At 47.6% G+C, this 19146-nt stretch overlaps 9 protein-coding genes across 9 annotated transcripts; 8 read left to right on the top strand and 1 right to left on the bottom strand.

The window, feature by feature from the left end:
* Positions 1-94: 94 nt before the first annotated feature.
* LY89DRAFT_298574 (putative sulfate permease 2) lies at positions 95-3297 on the bottom strand. Its single transcript, XM_018206554.1, has 4 exons — positions 2575-3297; positions 2382-2527; positions 1792-2332; positions 95-1740 (listed from the first exon to the last, which is right to left on the bottom strand). Exons 1-4 carry the CDS (start codon positions 2849-2851, stop codon positions 236-238), a joined length of 2469 nt encoding a protein of 822 aa, XP_018076785.1. The 5' UTR covers positions 2852-3297; the 3' UTR covers positions 95-235.
* Positions 3298-4011: 714 nt separating this feature from the next.
* On the top strand, positions 4012-4852 carry LY89DRAFT_298592 (uncharacterized protein). Its single transcript, XM_018206555.1, has one exon. It carries the CDS (start codon positions 4106-4108, stop codon positions 4541-4543), a length of 438 nt encoding a protein of 145 aa, XP_018076784.1. The 5' UTR covers positions 4012-4105; the 3' UTR covers positions 4544-4852.
* Positions 4853-5428: 576 nt separating this feature from the next.
* LY89DRAFT_714232 (TBC-domain-containing protein) lies at positions 5429-6916 on the top strand (the record flags this gene model as incomplete). Its single annotated transcript, XM_018218114.1, has 3 exons — positions 5429-5884; positions 5940-6730; positions 6793-6916. The coding sequence occupies 3 exons, from the start codon at positions 5429-5431 to the stop codon at positions 6914-6916; spliced, it is 1371 nt and encodes a 456-aa protein (XP_018076783.1).
* A 901-nt stretch (positions 6917-7817) lies between these two features.
* On the top strand, positions 7818-9473 carry LY89DRAFT_680573 (uncharacterized protein). The gene is made up of 4 exons (XM_018214104.1): positions 7818-8125; positions 8184-8208; positions 8378-8699; positions 8758-9473. Exons 1-4 carry the CDS (start codon positions 7958-7960, stop codon positions 9194-9196), a joined length of 954 nt encoding a protein of 317 aa, XP_018076782.1. The 5' UTR covers positions 7818-7957; the 3' UTR covers positions 9197-9473.
* A 334-nt stretch (positions 9474-9807) lies between these two features.
* On the top strand, positions 9808-11480 carry LY89DRAFT_298520 (uncharacterized protein). Its single transcript, XM_018206553.1, has 4 exons — positions 9808-10074; positions 10140-10799; positions 10849-11227; positions 11288-11480. The coding sequence occupies exons 1-4, from the start codon at positions 10015-10017 to the stop codon at positions 11398-11400; spliced, it is 1212 nt and encodes a 403-aa protein (XP_018076781.1). The 5' UTR covers positions 9808-10014; the 3' UTR covers positions 11401-11480.
* Positions 11481-12395: 915 nt separating this feature from the next.
* LY89DRAFT_728573 (uncharacterized protein) lies at positions 12396-12761 on the top strand (the record flags this gene model as incomplete). The annotated part of the gene is made up of 1 exon (XM_018219279.1): positions 12396-12761. One exon carries the CDS (start codon positions 12396-12398, stop codon positions 12759-12761), a length of 366 nt encoding a protein of 121 aa, XP_018077283.1.
* Positions 12762-14388: 1627 nt separating this feature from the next.
* On the top strand, positions 14389-15263 carry LY89DRAFT_762551 (uncharacterized protein; the record flags this gene model as incomplete). The annotated part of the gene is made up of 2 exons (XM_018221575.1): positions 14389-14483; positions 14546-15263. The coding sequence occupies 2 exons, from the start codon at positions 14389-14391 to the stop codon at positions 15261-15263; spliced, it is 813 nt and encodes a 270-aa protein (XP_018076780.1).
* A 313-nt stretch (positions 15264-15576) lies between these two features.
* Positions 15577-17006, top strand: LY89DRAFT_777542 (uncharacterized protein). Its single transcript, XM_018222148.1, has 3 exons — positions 15577-15800; positions 15860-16055; positions 16106-17006. The coding sequence occupies exons 1-3, from the start codon at positions 15749-15751 to the stop codon at positions 16944-16946; spliced, it is 1089 nt and encodes a 362-aa protein (XP_018076779.1). The 5' UTR covers positions 15577-15748; the 3' UTR covers positions 16947-17006.
* Positions 17007-17274: 268 nt separating this feature from the next.
* Positions 17275-18456, top strand: LY89DRAFT_680570 (uncharacterized protein). Its single transcript, XM_018214103.1, has 4 exons — positions 17275-17377; positions 17428-17571; positions 17649-17698; positions 18029-18456. Exons 1-4 carry the CDS (start codon positions 17321-17323, stop codon positions 18240-18242), a joined length of 465 nt encoding a protein of 154 aa, XP_018076778.1. The 5' UTR covers positions 17275-17320; the 3' UTR covers positions 18243-18456.
* The last annotated feature ends 690 nt before the right edge of the window (positions 18457-19146 follow it).

Raw genomic sequence — 19146 nt, 5'->3', positions numbered from 1 at the left:
ATCCATCCATCCAAATGCCCTCTGGGCCAAAGTATATACAACTCGAAAATTAAAAAGAAAGAGAGTATATTAAAAAAAAAAGAGAGAGATTTCACAACAGGTCTCTCCAATGTCAAAAACCAAGGAAAATTCCCAAACAAAATGTGGTATCGTGTCGTGCTTGTCTCATCCCCTCTCTTTATTTTTCACAACTCGATCATCCGGAATCTCTAATATGGATATACAAATTCACTGCTTAGACGGTAGCAGTAGGAGCCGGTAGCCCCGTCTCGAAATCGGCTCGCGCCTCGACGTTAGCGATAGCGCTCTGTAGCGCACTCGTTAGGTCGATGTGGAAAAGGGGTCTGTTGAGTCCGTTCACGACCGCTGCTCGGGACGAAGTCTTGATCGCCGAGCTCTTCAGATCAGAGGAGCTGAGTTCGCTGTCTTTACCGGCGCTGATGGTATCGGCGTCGCGTTCGTTGGTACGTGATTTGCGGAAATCTTTCTCGTTGGCGTTGATCTCGGCGGCTTGGGCGGCGGAGTCGGAGCCTCCGATCTCAGCGACGCTGAAGATGGGTTTCCAGCGGTGGACGGAGTTGTCTCCGGGAAGGATGGTTGGGTAGCCGAAGCCGGCTGCGACGAGGGCGCGTTTGGTCCAGCGGTTGTTGATGGATGCGAAGTGGAAGTCTACGACGGAGGGAGAGGTGTAACGATCAAGCTGGTTGCGGACATCGATCAGGGTTTGGACAGAGGTGATGTCGACATTGTTGACGGAACTGAAGTCGAGGATAACGGCTTTCAGTGTGGGACGTTCGGGGTGGTCGTCTGCTGCTTTGCCACGGCGTGGTCCAGGATCATTCCAGGGACGGTCTCCTGGTCGACCGTAGTGATCGAGGTTGGTTCGACGGGTGTTGGCGAAGATGTGAGCTGTGAGCTGATCTAGGTAGTGGTTTGCGTTCGGGTAGTTGAAGCCCTCGGAGAATCGATAGATGAAAACTCCTGGGTAAGGTGTAGCAACTTCGACATCTGGGTTGGAACCATCACCATGATCGATAGGTAGGAAAATATTGCGGACAGCAACATCTTCGTGTGAGCCGCCAGATTTGGCTGGGTTGTTCGAGTTGATAAAAGGTGTGCTTTCGCTTCCAATCAGAGAGTCGCCTACCACCGAGTGAACCTTCACTTTGCCCAAGAATCGACCCTTGGCCTTGATGATGCGGAAAACAAGAAGTGCGAATGAAACGCAGATAGTGGTGTATATGCCATTCTCAATGGATGAAAAAACTGTGACCAGAACTCCTGCAAAGAAGATGGGGACCTCAAGAGGAGACACACGCCAGAATTGGTAGACCGTATTTGGGGCCGTGATGAGATCTCCAACTGCGTGAATGATGACTGCTGATAGAGCAGCACTTGGAATATAAAAGAAGACCGCAGTGAGAGCATAAATTGCCAAGAGCACGACCACAGCAGTAATAACACCTGCAAAAGGAGTTCGTACACCTGCCTTCGCCTTGATGGCTGTTCGAGAGAACGATCCGGTTGCCGGGTATGCACCGAGGAAGGGACCTAAGATATTGGTTATGCCAATAGCAACCAGTTCCTGGGATGGATTGATAACATAATTGTTTACTCGTCCGAATGATTTGGAAATAGCGATATGCTCGATTAGGAGAACAATGACTAGAACTGGAAGATCGCTGGTGAATATCTTAATGATGGAGATGTCGATAGTTGGCACCTTAGCGGCAGTGAAACCTGCAAAGCATTAGCTTACATATAAACAGTAGTATCACAGTGAAAAAATACCTCGAGGAACGGTTGACAGAATCTTAAACAACGGCTTCTTGCGGTGGTGTCTATTGACGAGCCAGCTGACCAGCGTGTATAACAGAATGACAAAGGCAGTTCGAAGGGTCGAGATAAAGAAGATCAACTTTCTCTGGGTCGGATACTTCTTGGCTGCAAACTTGCAGGCGGATCGGATGGCGTAAAGGAGAAACAGAGCTGTCAGGCCAATAGCAGCATCCAGCTTCGTACGTGGAAGTCCTTTCAACCAGTTGATGAACACCAGATAGGTTGCAGCTCGCGTATCGAATCCAGTAATACCCATCAGAGTCGGCAACTGCCCAACGGCAATATTGAGAGCCGAACCAGTCATGAATGCAGAGATGGATACTAGCGGAATAAGGTCGACAATCCATCCCATTCGGATCAAACCAATGAAGAAAATGATACAGCCAGCAATCACTGCCATTGCAGAGGCAATGACGGGACCAGGAACAGTCGGATGGGTTTTTGCTGCTTTTACGAGAATCTTACCCACCAGGGTAGAAACTACAGCGACGGGCTGTGGTCAAGTCAACTGCCGTCTCGATGTCAGAAATAAGATAACTTACACCAATAGTAATATCCTTTGAGGTTGCGAAGAACCAGTAGATCAAAACGCCCATGAATGAAGTGTAGAGTCCATATTGTACCGGGAGATCAGCAAGAGTGGCATAAGCCATGCCCTGAGGTACGACGACAGCACCGATGGTGATACCTAAAGACGTGAGCTGCTTGCAGGAAGAAAGAGAGTTTGCAGCATACCAGCCACAAGATCACCCGCCAACCATTGCAAATTGTATCGCCCAATCCAGTGGGTGAAGGGGAAAAGAGAGCGTGCATAGACGGCAAGGTCGTGACCTGATGGAAGTGTCTCCCTGATCCATTCCGCGCTGGTTGGCTCTTCTTCGACATAAGTATCAGCTGTGTTGGTAGAGAAGACGGATTCGCCACGACGAATCTCATCGTCTAGCTCATTCCTGTACTCAAGCTTGATGCCGAGGACTTTGGCAAGTCCGTGACCGATTTTAGTAGCCGACATCTTGAGTGGTGATGTTGAGGTCCCTTTACGGTTACACCAAGATGCAGTACCGAACGGAGCTCCCACCGATACTCGAAGGTCTGAAGTGGCTGCTTAATACCCTGGAGGTGTTTGAGGAGCACAAAGTCAAGGATGAAAGAGGCTGATTGGAAGTAAGTGGAGAATGGGAGCGTCGAGGGTCATATACTCCTGGGCTGGGGAACCGCAGCCGTGGGCCTGGGTGGCTACAGGGTAGGGGGGGCAGCGTGCCACAGTAGCTCGAGGTGCGGTCGCCGAAAGGGGCGTCAAAAAGAAAATCTTGGGTCTCGAATTTTGCCAGGAAAAGTCTTGCCAGGCAGGAAAGCTTCTCGAAAATAAGAAGCGTTGGCCTTTGTGGTGTGGGGTGAGCGATTGCTGTACGCCACCAATAAATTGCGTGCTTTGGGACTGGAACTGGATGCTTTGCTCGTGACGGGTTCTGGGCTGCTGTGTCACGACGATCCAATCCAATCCAATAAATAGCACAACTCGCTGTTGCCGTGCAGATTGAGCTGATTGGGGATGCAGAAAGAAGCAAGCAATACCGTCCAAGATATTTCACGTCCCCGATATGAGTGAAAAAGTGCAGATTGGAGTCTTTGTTAGGTCTTCGCTAGTGCTTGCGGAGTTTGATCGGATCTGAAAAGACTTGGATTCGTCAGGGCCAGTGCCGATTATAAGATTACCATAATGGCGGGATTCTCGAATGTCGTTATTGAAGACCTAGAACGAGATGTAGTCGTCTTTGTGTGGAGTGTGGTCAATGTTCGGGGCGGGTAGGATGTTTGGTTTGGTTTGGTGAGTATAGGTAGTGCTGGGCAAACAAAGTGATGATGATGCTCAAGGTCGAAGTCAGACGGGATGACGGGATGGGATGGGATGGCCAGGATCAGCGCCGAAGATGCGGGTAACAAAGAAACGATGCAGCGGGGGACATGGGACAAGATGCAGGCGAATGCTCAATTCTGCAGGAAGAGAAGAGAGGAGAGTTGATATGCGGCGGCGTCTATCTATCTATCTCGGGAAGGCACCTCGTGGGCAGGGCTAGCGAGGGGAGCATCTGAGATTATTCCCAGCACCAATGCCATCAGCATCGTCCTCCAAACTGGATAGTGGGCCACTCGTCAGGCTCACCATCCGCAATTGTTCCCCATTATGGAGATTGTTGGAGGTCGCAAGCAAGCACGCCATCCGCTATAAGAGAGCTAAAAGGGGCTAGAAGAAAGAAATGGTGAAATGGTGCAGCTAGAAAAGGATGAATGGTTATTCCGGGGGCGACGCAAAGGACGACGACGACAACGTCGTCAAAGACAGTTGGCCCCTGCTTTCCCCACCCAAAAAACGAAGCAGACCCACGGCTGTCGTCGCCCAAGAGGACCATTCTATCATCTGATGACCCTTTCTGAGACTTACATGCGCCTGGATTTGTCGAAGAGGTCTTGGTATTTGAATTGCATCTTTGGGTTCCAGACAGCATTCGTGGTGGTGAAGAGGTGTCCAGCCTCAGCCAGCCTTGCATGTGGGCCGAGCTCCATCCCGGCCAGCATGCTCCGCCAGACGCCTCTCCCTTTGTCTCAGACCAATCACGGCAGAACCTTATTGCAACATTGCAAGGCAAAATGCCACAAAATCACATCATTTTGTCTTAGCCGCTTCGGGAGTAGCTCCGGCTGACGACAACCAAGCAGAGAACTTACGAAGAAGAAGACGCAGAAGAATGAAAAATAAAACGTGCGCTCTCCGCGACAGAGAATCTATTTGATGAGAGTTGGGCTGGCTCACCGAAGATCAAATCCCCGACTAAAGGATTCCCCCAAATTGTTTTCAATCTATTACCTCACCAACCGTGCGAATCCGTAGAGAGACTTGCATCCAGGTGAAGAAGCACAAAAGTAAACGGGATGAGTCGTCAATTTAGTCTGGGGAAGACGGGAGAGGACGTGGAGGGTTCAAGACTCAAATCTATCGAGATATGGTACTGGAACGTATCGACTCCCGATCTCGATGGACTCTCGCCCTGCCTTCTGAAAGAGCTGAGGATCTAAAGATAGAGGAAGCTTCTCAATCCTGCCACTGCAACCTCCACAAAATCGTCTGATAAGATGTCTTGCAATCAGCTGAGAACCTTCGAAATCTCGCCTCAGTCTCACGCCCTAATACATAAGCTTTTATCTGTCGAGGAGATCCTGTCCGTGAGACATGGAGGACACTACCTAAGTATCCTCCCATGAGCACAAACAATTTGATATCACGTGCCTGTGCTTCCTCCTCCAGAATTATTTCGATGCCTTCATGAAAGACAAAATAGAGAAGGCAAAAGTGATCTTGAAAGTCTCTTTGATGGCCTCAAATCACTTGAAACGTCCAACTGTGATGTTGAAAATCATCCAATTACAGCTCTCTCCACAGACGCGTCGCGTGAAAGAAGAAAAAGCTGCGATGAGCCTCACGAGAGGTCCGTGGACAACAACTATAGCAACGGTCATCCCAGTAGCGGTGCACTTGTTGACCTCAGCTACAACAATTGCATATGTAACAAAGCTCATTCTTCGGTGAAGTATGTCTAACCATTCGCCCTCGCCAACAAAAGAGAGCGTTCCTAAGCCAGCACCGCATTTATTATCGTCACCAACAATCAACAACCCGCCTAGTCCACGAACCCATCGCGCCCTTCGACGCCTCCAATCCGCGCATACCTTAGGACAAGCAAACCAACCTTCCTTAATATCTCAACAGCATAAACAAGTATTACAACGGAATCAATCGCCCGCGAGCAATCCGTCGTTCTCTAGCCATAGTCGAGGAAGATCCAATAGTGATGCTACGATGACCGCTACTCCGGGCTCTGCAGCAGGCAGACGACCGATATCTGGAAAGAGACCTATTGCTGCCGACGCGCTCTCTTTGGATCGATTGATTCGAGAGGGTCCTCCAGATGGGGACGTAGCTGGCGCATTGGAGAGCACGCGACTCAAAATATTAGATCAAGGCATAAAGAGTGATAGTGATGGCATGGTACTTTCTCCCCAAACCTCTCTTCCAAATACACATACTAATAGCAAGCACCTAGTCATCTCTGCGCATCTACGTCTGGCTCATCCTCCTCAACGCCCCAATCCTAGAAACAGATTCCTACCTCGCCCTCATCCACCGCGGTGCCTCCCCCGCCTACTCCAAGATCCGCAACGATACCTTCCGAACCCTAGCCACCGATCCCCTCTTCCGTCGACGCGTCAGTGAAGCAAGTCTCATCCGCCTCTTGAACGCCGTTGCATGGAAACTACACGATGCGAAAGAAACCCGAAGCGACTCTCTGTCTTCTTCGGCCGCAGCAGCAGGAAAGGTCACACATACAGCCAACGCACATGGAAGTCCGGAACTGCAATCTTCGACGCCGGCTATGAAGTCCAGAGCAAGAGCGTTGACTCTCACGACCGAAGGGTCAGAAGCCGGAGCCAGCGAGCCAGGAACCTACGTCCAAGGCATGAACGTCCTCGCCGCGCCGTTCCTGTATGCAGCGCGCAGCGAAGCTGAAGCGTTTATTGCCTTTCACCGCTTCATCACCGTCGAGTGTCCGGGCTATGTTCGCGGCGCTATGGATGGTGTACACAAAGGTCTCGCTCTCGTGGACAAGGTTCTCGCTATTGTGGACCCGAAATTATCTCTGTATCTGATCGGAAAGGGTATGAATGCCGAACTATACGCTTTTGCCTCTGTCTTGACAATGTGTGCCTGTACGCCTCCGCTGCCGGAGGTGTTGCGGTTGTGGGATTTTCTGTTTGCGTACGGAGCACACTTGAATATCTTGTGTATTGTGGCTCAATTGGTTATTCTTAGGAATTCGATTCTGAGTTCTCCAAGGTTAGTACTGTTTTGTCGTGGTTTTGGAAGGGGAAGAACGAATGCTGATGAGATCGGTTTAGTCCGACGAAGATTTTGAGATCGTTTCCTCCGCTTCAGGCGGAGATGATTAAAGAGGTTACGTTGACGCTTATCAAGAAGATTCCGGATGATGTTTATGCGGAGATCGTGGCTCATGCGAAGTGAGGGCTGCTCTCATTGATTTTCCTCTTGTTGTCTTACTGTGAGCATTGCGTGGCGTTTGGGTTGCTTGGCTAGTCATGTGTCTAAGGGATTCAAAAGCTTTTTAGAATGGATTACTCTTTGCATGGGATGGCATGAATTGAGATAAGGATGGGATGGGACGACTTGAAGACTCGATATGAGATGAACGTGTATAAAAAGTGTATTATGAATCAATAAGCGACTGACAACGATATGAATCTTTCGATCCCAATTTTATTTGTTAAGCTCCCATTTTTCAATTCTTCATCTGCTCCAAAGTCCAAAATCCGAAACAAGCTTTCCAGTCTGACCCTAACTATATGTTTATTTGCCACAAATACAGAGACATGCTGCTTCAATTTGAAAGAACGTACACAAGCAACTTATGTATAAAGTTTCAAAGTCCCTCGGCAACAAGATACTTTAAAACAATAATAAATCTCTCCTTCTCAACTTACTATGAATGTACGAGTAACAAAAGACGAACATATAATTAGGGCTTACACGATAGATGCATATCAAAAATCATCCCCCCCATGCCAAAGCTTCATAGTGGAGTAGGTATTGCTCAAGCTGCCCCGCACCGAAACCCACGTGCCACTCATTCATTCATCTTATCACCAACATAACATCAGCATCCACATCCACATCTCAATCCCTCCTTCTATCCACCCACCCTTCCTCCCACCTTCCATCAAAGACACGTGCTCGAACCAATGGCCACAACAAAAGCCCAGGTACGTTACATGCAGGTACTGCTCTGCGCTCAACGTCACTCTACGTCTTGGCATGCACCAGGAACCCTGGATCCGAGCCGCAAGGTCCGATATCTATCAACAATACAAGTAATTCAGTCTATCTACGAATCACCCGCTGCTTTCCAGCACGGGGGATCGAGGTTTGTTCATCTCATCTCATCTCTCTCTCTCTCTCTCGTGATATATAAACTCTCCTTCCCTTCTTCTCTTTCATCTTTTCCTTGATGCTCCCTCCCTTTTTTAAAACGCATTTTCTTAGCAAATAATGTCTCTCTCAACTCTCTTATATCTAACAACAGCTCTGCTGGGACTCAGTAGAGCAGAGATACCGGGGACACCGGATCTGAGTCTGGGGTTGCAGCAGATTTTGAGAGAGGCGCATCAGGGGCCGTTGTATGATTATCCGACGAGTTTGACGCAGGGGATTGTGCCGGTGAGTTTCTTCTTTGGAGGGTGGGAGAGGGAAAGGGCTGATTGCGTGTGGTGTGTAGAAGGGGATTCATTCTCATAATGATTGTGAGTTTGGATTGATTTGTTTTTGTTGATTGGTTGTTGGTGCTGGGTTGGGTTTCTGGGGTTTCCTGGTTTTTTGACATTTATGAAGTTTTTGGATTATTGTGTTCATTGATCTGTTCAAATGGAGAAGATGTAACGAGATTGGCGTAATCGACTGACTCGGAAACAGACTGGAGAGACGTCCCATTCTACTCCGCTTTATCAGTGGGTGTCATCTCCACTGAAGCAGACGTCTGGCTCTACAATGGAACTCTGCACATTGGGCACGAGGAAAGTGCTCTAACAAACGCACGAACTTTCGAGTCCCTGTACATCAACCCCATCCTCTCCGTATTACAAAGACAGAATCCCGCGAATTCGTCATTTGTGACTTCAAAAACTTATAATGGAGTTTTTGATACGTCGGGTGGACAGACGCTTTATCTGTTTGTGGATGTAAAGACGGATGGCGAGGAGACTTGGCCGTATGTTGTTAAGGCTTTGGAACCTTTGTGAGTGAATTTCCTGTTTTCTGACTTGAGTTATACTTGTGATCTGACATTTTCACAGACGTTCAGCTGGATACCTCTCCTCCACCAACGGCAGCACCTTCACCTCCAAACCCGTAACAGTAATAGGGACAGGCAACACGCCCCTAAATCTCGTCCAACCCATCGCCTCCCGAGACTACTTCTGGGACGGTCCAATCCCCACCCTCAACAGCACATTCTCCAACATTACGTCCCTCGTCTCTCCCATCGCATCAGCGGACTTCGCAGCTGTGTTCGGAAACGTCATTGGCACGAGTTTGAACGACACTCAATTGGCGCTGCTGAGAGCTCAAGTGAAGACGGCGCATGATAAGGGGATTATGCTCAGGTATTGGGATCAACCTGGTTGGCCGCTTTCGACTAGGAATGGACTTTGGCGGCAGTTGAGGAGTGAAGGGGTGGATTTGATTAATGCTGATGATATAGAGGCTGCGGCTGGATTTGGTGATGAGTGGTAGGTGGTTGAGAGGATTGAGATTTGGGAGGTAATGGTTGTTGAGAAGTGCCAGACGTTACTTGGCGGAGATAATCATTTTTTCCACAAGGCCGTTGTGCTTTTAGAGCATCAGATGTGGAAAGTGCCACCCAGGGACACGAGTAGGCTTGAGCAAGTAGCAAACCGCTCCTTCCTCTCTCATCACTCAAGTTGATGGAAAACAGTCTTCCACGTTCTCTCTCCCTTCTCTCCTTTTCACAACATCTTATCAATTTACATTCGCTCGGCATACAACCAACATCAATACATTCGCTATCAATTAGCTACAAAGTCATTCGTTCCACCACTATCTCATCATCTCCTTGCACCATTCATACTTCATATCCTTTACTTTCCATCGCTCGTTACACCTGCTCTCGGCTCTGACCTACATTGTTGTCTCTGTCTTCCTCACCATCAGGACACTGGTACGATATTCGGCCGAAATAAAAGCCCATGCACAGGTTGCTCACGGAGTGCGCTGGAGTCGTACTTGAACACATACACTGCATCGAACTCATTCTGGCAATCGTTAACTGGTTGTTGGACTGAGTAAGGTCTTTCGCTCTAAATGGTCTTCCATCTTGCCCGAACCCGCAAGAGGACTTCACGCAAAGAAAAGTCTTTACGTGAAAGGGCTCTACGATCTATTCCGCCTATTCAAACACAAAAGGAGGTTCCAAAGCCCAAGCCCGATTGGCTGTTGCCCTTTCGCAGCTTTCCCCGTCGACTCAAAATCTTCTTGGACGCTTTGCCTCTAATCCTCTTCTTCGGTTTCGCCCTGTTTCGACTCTTTGTAGAATGTATGACAATAATCACTTGGATCAAACACAACGAGAACGCGAAAGACGTATTCTGAAGGCAAGTAATTTAGTTATTTACTAGTTCTAGGCGTATACTTCAGCTGCTAACTCAATTGTATACAGAGGCTTACCAAGAGGAAGTTGAGAACTTGTAGGACACTCCGAAAACAGCTTCTTATGCTACGCCTGAAGGAAAAACTCTACGCCCAGGACACACATTGCATAGTTGAATTGCTCTCGGACTCTGCAGATATCAAGATGCCTCAAAATAATGAAACCTCGGGAATTGTTCCATCGGACATACACCAAACGGCAGACCTCTGTGTACTCAAACAAACTTTGGAAAATCCATCGAAAAGTTCTAGCGACTCTCTGTGGACGCTGGTGGATATTGATGACGCCTCAGAATCCAAAATAGTTGAGGACAACTCTCCTACATGTATTGACCATTTTCAACTCAAGATCGGCCATACTAAAATCAAACGTGAAGACTGCGAACCACACATTGTCTGCAAACGACAAGCTGGAATGATGTCTGTTGATTCAGAACCGGAAGTTTTATGTCGCAATACCTGGTTGGCCAAGGATGAAGACGACAATTATATGCTCACCGTTTCATTTTCGATTGCATCGCTCTTCTCTCCATTGGATGTCGAATTTGATACACGAATTGCGGTTAGCAAATCTTACAAAGATATTTTCACCAGTGCGAGAAGACCTGCACGCATTGAAGGACTCCAACCATCCTCAACAGCCCAATGTGTGCATGCAATCGGCATTAAGGTAAGCTTCTTCGCCATTGCTTTTAAGGTATGCACTGACCATGTCATAGATCGATAGTAAGGCATGGCTTGGAACATCGCCGCGCAATAATTGGATGCCTCTTCATATGCATGTGCGAGTACTTGAGACGGCAAATTCTGCAGGAAAGATTCGTTTGTGTGTCAACGTGACACTTGGAAGTCCACGTAAATGGAACTGCGAACAACTCGTGTGGTTACCATTCGATTATTCCTTCCAACACCTACCCGATTGGCGCAGACGGTTGAATCGGTTGTCTGCCGAAAGAGAACCTGCTCCTCAAGTTACGCCTCGCGCTGCTATTTCAAATCTAATGCAGATCGTTGAGAGATACCAAGCTTTAGACTGGAGTCATAATGCAAGGCAGAATCTCAACAAGAGGAACAAGGACAATGCTTCAATGGAAAAAGGCAAGATCAACACGCAACCAAAGTATTGTGCAGACGAACAGATACTGATGAGTGCGAAAGGTCAAATCCGTCCGTCTTTGATCGAATACCAAGTTTGGTATAATCTCGATCCACAGCCTAGACCACAGGAGTCCGACTCAGAAGAAGTACTAGAGGAGGAAATGCAAATGTGATATAACATGGCGAGGGAGCATGGGGTGATATCTGTTACTATCAGCGTTGTATCATCAAATTCATGGCTCTTTGGGGGCATTAGCGTAGCGTATCAATTTTCAGATATGCAATTGTTCGAAGGCTAGATGCCTGTTCTACTTGATAATAGGGACTAGATGTCAATGAATCCTCATTGGCTGAAAAAGTGAATAGTTGGGCGAATAGGGGCTTAAGCGAGCCCGAGCATTGCTTGGAGCAAAGAAAGCTCTAATCATCCAGTCTTTGACAGTACAGCACTCGAATGATACCCACATTACTCTGAATTGATTCTTTGGTTGGTTTCGCACCCGGAGCTGAAATTTTTTTGGTGTGGTTTCGAATCTCGAAAATCTTGCTCTCATTGTCTGACAGCTAGGTTTGGCTTGGTCTACCAACCTTCCGTTCCCATTATCTAGCAATACAACAACGCTTCATCTCTGATTATTTCGTCTTAGATCTTGGGGCTATGAGTTAGTGGTCAGAGAATCATGTTGTATTGTAAATTGTGCAGTTTGCTGAAAGTGAATTGCCTCGCTTAGTATTGTCCTTTCATTTTTTGATGCCTCGAGGTGGGAAGTAACAATACCTAGGATCTAATGTCTGTCCTTGCCTTACTCTTAGATCCGCTTTCCCTTGTTCCAGTTGTCTTAACGCTTCCGAAGCTCCCACAATGTTTAGGTATTCTCGACCAAATTCACTGTTCACTTCCAGCCAAGCGAGTTCGAGTTACTATTGTCCCAACCCTGCCCGAGTTTCACCACTTTCTCATTGTCAACCTTCGCAATACCATCTCAACCGAGTGCACCCCGAGCCTTTGGGATGTAAAACATCTATATAGCCTCCCCTCTCCTCCCATCTTTCTGTTCTTTTTTCCCCTTCTTCTTCAGCAACAACAAAAACTTCTTCTCTTCCAAACATCCTCTGCTGCTGGTTCAGCAATACCAAGTTAAACATCACATATCACATCACCACCACAATGGTCACCACAAGATCACAATCTCGCTTCGGCGTCGCCTGTCCCTCCCCTGCCGCTTCCGCTTCCTCCTCATACCAAGTCCGCACGAGAGCCCAAGCTCCGAGCGCCGCCGCTGCCACCGCCGACAAGAAGAAGCCGACGATGAAGAAGAAGAAGAAGAAGAAGGAAGTGAGCTTTGCTCCGCTGCCGGAGATGGAGGAGAACCTATTTGCGAGGGAGATAATTGCTGAGGAGAAGAGGGCGTTGAAGGAGAGGTTTCGGGCGAAGAAGGAGAGGTTTCGGGCGAAGAAGGAGAGGAGGGCGGCGAGGGCGGAGGGGAGGGAGATTCCGGAGTGGGCGAGGAAGGAGGAGAGGAGTAGGAGATAGGGGGGGAGTGGGGAGGGGAGGGAGGGGTTTTTTTGGAGTGCGGTAATTTCGGGGAATGAAAGTTTGTTTTGTGGTCTGAGATTATGTTATTTTGCTTGATTGTGATTGTGATTGTGATGCTACTTGAGGAATTATGGCTGATGAAAGTACTGAAGAGGTGGCGTTTCAAATACGGAGGAAGAAAGGCAACACTTAAAACCTCAAAATGCTTGGGATACTGCCCAGCTTCTGAAATCTTGAAACAAATACAGGCTCAGCAGCATTTAAAATTACCATCACTGGATGGTACTCTCATGAGTCGAGATGGTTTACAACAGCTGAACAGGTAACATTCTCTCTCGATAGCTTATTGTCTTAAATTATAACCAAAAGTATGTCAAACATATTCTCCGACTCAATTTAGAAAATTGACCCGTAAAGTGCTTTTTTCGCTGAGGCTTGCGAGGTGATGAAGTGTTGCAAAGAATTTCTGCTAAAGTGTTTGAGAAAGTAACGTAGAGCTTGGCCACTACTCGGCGGCTAGTCCAAAGTTGCGCCGACTTGTTTAAAAACAAGTCGGTAGGTATCACGGACATGAAATATCAGCAACCTGGGATGCCAGCCAAAATTTTGATGAGAATAAAGTACCTTCGGGCGTTAAAAACTTGCTGGCATCTCAGGTTGGTGGTATTCCATGTTGGTGATACCGACTCGCGATAGCCACAAGCTTAAAGCTTTGAATAGCCGTTGAGTATATAAATTTAGTTTAGCGAACGAGGATTTTTGTAAACACTAAAAAAAAAAAAAATTCCACACCCACAAAAAAAGGTTTCAAAGACAAAACTCGGAGTCGTCGATAAATCGACGACTCTTCCAAACCAGCAGCCTGTGCAAGTTTTAGAGAAGCTATAAGTCCATCTGGAAATCTGTCAACTGAGCTAACAGTATATTAGATAACCTTGGGTTTTCCGGACTTAATATGGAAAGGTTTTGCTTATTTAACTCTATACAAGGCTGTGGGTGTTCCTACCTGAAGTGGGTTTAGCGTGATAAAGACGCGAGGAGAGTTGAAGGTGCGGTTTAAGGCTACGTCATTTGGATATAATCTCATAGGCATTCACACTGAAGATTGGTATACAAATGCTATCTGGATTTGCATTTGAGATCATGATGTGCTTGTCAAGGTTCCGGGCCGAGCTGTCAACATCTGCATCATAAGGCTGAAATAGACGTAGGAAGAAGTTAACCAAACGAGAGAGAATCTAGGAGAGCCAAGAACTCAGTCAGTATCTTTCTAGGAATCTGCACTTCTAGAAAAAATGCCATGTGCTGCCTTATGGACCATCTCCAGGAAGCTGCCACCTAAGTACCTCCTTCAAGATCTAGACAATCGTTTCGAAAGTGAATTTTTGAGAATTTGGGAAAGCCACGCTAAGAGACGCGACTTCGCGCCTCGAATCTCCAACCAAAAACACCAACATTCTCACAAGCTCTTCAAGATCGTCTTCACACTAACAAGTCCTGGAAAGAGGCTGTCCTTCTGTACGTTGAATACACCTTATTGGAAAGGTAGATTCCTTGATCCGTACAAAAGCTGATCGATCGTAACTTCCAGGCACCAGAAGAAGAGAAGCAACACATTCACATCATGTCTGACGGCGCAGAGTCATCTGCAAAGAAGAAGCAGAAGGTTGAAGACAAGAAGGTGCTCTTGAGGGATGTCCCTGCTACGAAGTTCCTAGAGTAGGTGCCTAATGGCAATGACTTCAACAAGATTTGTTGTATATGGTAATACTCTTTACTAGCATGATTCACCTCTTCGATGGACCGAAGGTCGTTATCACCGTCGAGGGACAGAACTTCAGTCTGCCAAAAGCCCTCTTGTGCTACCATTCGCCATTCTTCGAACGAGCTTTCAATGGTGGTTTTAAGGAAGCAACGGAACAGAAGATGTCGATGACGAGCTGCTCCCTCGAAACGTTCAAGCTCTTGATACAGTGGTTGTACACGTCGCACGTCGAGCTAGGTGACATGGGATCCAAAGAGGATGAAGGTGTCACGATTTCCACTGAGCCTGGCGAGGTTTCTAATGAACACCCAAGCAGCCGACAGATCACCATCTTGCTATCATTCATCAAGCTGGCTGACGAAATCCAGCTACTGGGCTCCGTTGATGAGATTGTCGAGATGATGAAGAAAAAAATCATCGACACTCGAAGCTGCTTAACGACCCAGCATATTCGAATGGCAGCCGATCTTCCCAAAGGCCACGGAGTCAGGACTCTATTCGCGCAGGCATGTGTCAAAGATTATGCTCCATACTTCTTCAGTAGCCGATGGCACCGTGGGGGCTTATGGTTTCGGGCCGAGTTGAACGAACTAGATGGATTTGCAGCAGACCTAATGAGGGAGCTTGATGTGGTTATGGAAATTCATGGGATAGGTTACTCTGGACGGAGTGCTAACCACACATTCACAGACCCCCTCACGAAACAAACAGTGCCTTTGAAGTCCTTTAAATGATAGGGTCTCGATATATGGTACCAGTGTTGTATTCGGCGGGGTCAACATCTAGTCATGCTGAACAAAGAACACTAAAAGCGTTGGCCAGGCTAGCAGGCAGTGTGTAGCAGAGCTCATGCGAATGGAACGTTTATGATGAAGAATATTCATATGTGCCCAGAGTGAGACAGTGAAAGAAATGCACATGCCAACCCCTGAAGTCAGCCTCGCGTTGAAATAAGTTATCCGCAATAAACGGAGATCATCGCTTGAAAGCCGATTGATGAATTGGGAAGCTGCGTTCACATTCGTGGAGATCAAAGATTGCTTGCTGCCTCGATTTCCCTTGTTGCCTTCCATCTTTGGTGATAACCCTGAAGGCCGATTACCCGACCTTCTCCAACCTTCGGAAACCAACCCTCACATGCCTCATCTCTTCACACTCCAACCACAAGATTCATCATCAAGTAAGAGCTTCGTGTAAGCCGTCAGAGGCAGCTCGAGCGATGTCTTCCACTTCCACAATGGGCAATTCTCCATCTGTCATTCAGGAAATTGGTACTAGTTCTCCCAAGCAATATTGTTGCCATTTGAGCGAAGCTGACTTGCAATAACAGACTCATCTTCTGATAATCCTTTCGTAGTACACGAGGACACTCTAGGAGAGCGAATCGCCGCCGATACTCTCCCTGGTACTTCGAGCAAGCGTCTGTCAGAAAACGACCAGGCTGCGAATGAACCTCGGCCAAAGCGTCGAAAGACAGAGCAACCTGAAGTCCTGCTCAAGAACCTCCGTGCAGATGAATTCATTGAGTAGGTGCAAACGTTTGTCGCGCATATCCGAAATTGACAAGGCAATACAGCAAGATTGCACTGTACAATACTCCAATGATCACGGTAGTTCTCGACCAAGGAGAATTTTTGTTGCCGAGAGGACTTCTCAATTACAACTCCGAGTTCTTTGACCGAGCCTTGAACGGATACTACAAAGAGGCAACACAAGATTTCATTCTATTGCCTGGTTGCTCAATTGAGTCCTTTATGCTAGTAACTCGATGGATCTATCACGCGCAGATCGTGCTTCCCCGCTTCGAAATCACTTCCAAGAGTAGCCAAACTTCCAATAACGCTAGAGAGCCGCAGATCCGAGACATCAACGATGAGGAATTCGTCGACAGTGACGAAGACCCTGCTTGGTTGGAAAGCCATGCTCGTGACAGCGTCGAGACCAGACCACGTCCACCTGATACCAATGCACAAAAGATCTCCCGACTCTTGGCTTTCCTGAAGCTCGCCGATAGGATTATGCTGTTGGGTCCCTTTGACAGTGTCTTAATGGCAATCAAGGAATTAATCTTGAGCGATCGAAATTGTTTGGAAGCTGAGCATGTACGTTCCGCCGCTGAACTACCAGCGGGACATGGAGCTCGCAAACTATTCGCGCAAGCTTGCCTTAGAGACTACATCACGAGCATCTTTCCGAAGTCAGATAAGGACACTTTCAGATTCGCCAAAGAATTGGAGGAACTGGAAAGCTTTTCAAGCGATTTGTTCCAGGAATTCAATCGTGTTCTTCTCGAGAAGAAGACCGAGGTGTTTTCGAGGTACCCAACACGCCACCAGTCAGTCCTAACTGATCCGATGGATGGTTCGTGGATCATGTGCAGGATAGAGAACAATGAAGTGTGGCCAAAGGCCTACTGATGTAGTCTAATTGGGGTAAAACTTTGCTGCAATTACGGGGCAAGATTTGATATGTTGATGACAGTAGGCTTTGCTTGAAGGACATAATCATTATATTGCAGAGCATATACTAGTTGTAAGACAGCTGAGAAGATGGGGCAAGCTTGTCTCCTGAAATAAACTTTTGTCAGCTCGGGTAAACCGTCAAATGGCGTGGCATCTATCGTATCTTATATTGCCTTTCTGAGCTTGGTTTCTTCGCATTGTTAAGCAGAGTAAGACGAAAGTCGCCGGATCGGCTTTACATAAGCCGAAGCATGTGCTGAAAGATATATACAACTGCTGGATCTTCGAAGATCGGACCCAAGATTCGATTCTGTTAAGTGTGACTCAAAATGACAATAATTACACAGATCGAGATTGAGGCTCCTCCCGAAGAAGTCTGGAAAGTGGCAAGTATTTTCATCACTGGACAGAAACGAAAGCTAATCACGTGAACCAGTTCCTCGACTTCGAAAACTGGCCGAAGATCAAGAGCGACACGATAAAAGCAGTAGCAAGACAGCCAGGACATCCCGAAGGACCGATCAAAGAAGGAGAAGTGCTGAATGTAAATTTTGGCATCAATAGCACGGTCACTGTACTAGTGAGTACTTGCCATCTTCCAGCCGACCCGGCCCTAGTTCTGCATGCAAGACAAGCTCATGACCATTTTCTTACCAGGAAAACTCTCCTAGCCAGTTTAGGTGGCGGGGTGATATGCTCTATGTGATGTGAGTTCTTGCTTGCTTGTTTAATGCAACTTGCGATTTTTGTCTTGTCGACACATTTAGGGCTTATGGCTGTTCTCAGCTGCACAGCTGCACATCTGCAAAGTTGAGGCGGTGTCTTTTTCTGGCAAGTCGCCGAGAGTAAGAACTCACTGAGTACGTAGTGTCTTGAGGCACATCACACCTATTTGTCTATTCTCGTCATGAAACAAAATTCCCCTGCAGAAACAGAAACAAACGCACAAGCTTTCTCCTTTCGAAGTTTGTTTCAACTCCGCATGCAAGCTTAAAATAATAACAGGCAATTTTGCTAATACTAGAATAATCTTTCAGATCTGGTGAACACACCTTCCGGTTCGAGCCAAGCAAGATCACTCCCGGCGGAACGACGTTCATCAACTCCGAAATCCCGTTTCGTTTAAATGTGCTGTTGATGAGGCTTTTGCCGGCGGAAAGCATGTTCCAGCAGTTCTGTAAGGACTTTAAGGCTAGAGTTGAGAGTGCTGTGAAGAAGGAAGCAGGAGGAGGCACGACGACGACGCTTTGAATGCGGGTTTGAAACAAAGTGGCTGGCTTGATTGGCAAGAATAGGGGAGATATAGACAAGGAAGGAGAAGGGACGGAATGTTCTTGGAAGGTTGCAAGGTACCCTCTCGGAAATTTGTCGTGAGATAGGTACTGTACCTAGGAACGGAGATGTGACCAAGATGTGATGTTCCTTGCATCAAATCCTGATATGTGCCGGCGCCGCGTGATTGCCGTTACTCGTTAGTGTATTCCCCGTCCGAGATTGAGTTCTTGGGACGGGGCATGGCATGGGGAGGGACTCGTCTCGTGCTTGCTGAGCAGTAACGGCATTCTCATTACACATCCCGGATCTCAACAACATGAACTGGGATTGGAACATCGACTTGAGATCTCATCTCTATCCAAGAGGGATAACCCACGTACTTACAACCCCTCCCAACCATCCAAGCAACCTCGCGCGAAAAGGCCAAAACAAAAAGCAACGAACAACAATTGCCGCCCACGGAAACCCCTCAAGTCCCATCCAAGTCCAAGCAGCAGCGCACACTACATGCGTGCGTCGTTCTGCACACACTCTCCCATCCCATCATCCAGCGCTTAACAGCCCCTCCGCCCACCCAATCACGCCGCGCCCCCGGCCCCGGTCGTCACATCCACGCAGGAGATCAGCTGGTAGGTTCGGGCGGCGCTTAAAGGCACGAGACTAGGCTTGGCTAGGCTAGGATCCATGTAGGTTACCAGATGCCTGGAGTGCGAGACCCCGTGCCGCTTTAGGGGTGTTTCCAAGAATAGGACGCTTAAGGTTAGGTACAACCTGGGTAGGGATTTTGATTTGGGGGGTTAGGCGGGGTGATGGGATCTTTTTTTTCGTAGGCTGTTGGAGCTTGTTGTATGGAGCGAGGGGATACAGAGCTGAGTTATGC

The sequence above is a fragment of the Mollisia scopiformis genome, assembly GCF_001500285.1.
Source record: "Mollisia scopiformis unplaced genomic scaffold LY89scaffold_3, whole genome shotgun sequence".
Taxonomy (NCBI): Eukaryota; Fungi; Ascomycota; class Leotiomycetes; order Helotiales; family Mollisiaceae; genus Mollisia; species Mollisia scopiformis.
This window is presented reverse-complemented; position numbering and strand designations above follow the sequence as displayed.

Excerpts from the sequence above, each read along its gene's own strand:
- LY89DRAFT_680573 (XM_018214104.1), top strand. The coding sequence starts at position 7,958 with ATGTCTCTCTCAACTCTCTTATATCTAACAACAGCTCTGCTGGGACTC. Across the intron at positions 8,126-8,183 it reads TGACGCAGGGGATTGTGCCG|AAGGGGATTCATTCTCATAA; the intron begins GTGAGTTTCTTC and ends TGTGGTGTGTAG. Across the intron at positions 8,700-8,757 it reads GTTAAGGCTTTGGAACCTTT|ACGTTCAGCTGGATACCTCT; the intron begins GTGAGTGAATTT and ends ACATTTTCACAG.
- LY89DRAFT_298592 (XM_018206555.1), top strand. The coding sequence starts at position 4,106 with ATGGTGCAGCTAGAAAAGGATGAATGGTTATTCCGGGGGCGACGCAAA.
- LY89DRAFT_680570 (XM_018214103.1), top strand. The coding sequence starts at position 17,321 with ATGACAATAATTACACAGATCGAGATTGAGGCTCCTCCCGAAGAAGTC. Across the intron at positions 17,572-17,648 it reads ATAGCACGGTCACTGTACTA|GAAAACTCTCCTAGCCAGTT; the intron begins GTGAGTACTTGC and ends TTTTCTTACCAG. Across the intron at positions 17,699-18,028 it reads GGTGATATGCTCTATGTGAT|ATCTGGTGAACACACCTTCC; the intron begins GTGAGTTCTTGC and ends ATAATCTTTCAG.
- LY89DRAFT_777542 (XM_018222148.1), top strand. The coding sequence starts at position 15,749 with ATGTCTTCCACTTCCACAATGGGCAATTCTCCATCTGTCATTCAGGAA. Across the intron at positions 15,801-15,859 it reads ATCTGTCATTCAGGAAATTG|ACTCATCTTCTGATAATCCT; the intron begins GTACTAGTTCTC and ends TTGCAATAACAG. Across the intron at positions 16,056-16,105 it reads CGTGCAGATGAATTCATTGA|CAAGATTGCACTGTACAATA; the intron begins GTAGGTGCAAAC and ends AAGGCAATACAG.
- LY89DRAFT_298574 (XM_018206554.1), bottom strand. The coding sequence starts at position 2,851 with ATGTCGGCTACTAAAATCGGTCACGGACTTGCCAAAGTCCTCGGCATC. Across the intron at positions 2,528-2,574 it reads GGCGGGTGATCTTGTGGCTG|GTATCACCATCGGTGCTGTC; the intron begins GTATGCTGCAAA and ends TCACGTCTTTAG. Across the intron at positions 2,333-2,381 it reads CAAAGGATATTACTATTGGT|CCCGTCGCTGTAGTTTCTAC; the intron begins GTAAGTTATCTT and ends ACTTGACCACAG.
- LY89DRAFT_298520 (XM_018206553.1), top strand. The coding sequence starts at position 10,015 with ATGTATGACAATAATCACTTGGATCAAACACAACGAGAACGCGAAAGA. Across the intron at positions 10,075-10,139 it reads GCGAAAGACGTATTCTGAAG|AGGCTTACCAAGAGGAAGTT; the intron begins GCAAGTAATTTA and ends AATTGTATACAG. Across the intron at positions 11,228-11,287 it reads CAATGCTTCAATGGAAAAAG|GTCAAATCCGTCCGTCTTTG; the intron begins GCAAGATCAACA and ends TGAGTGCGAAAG.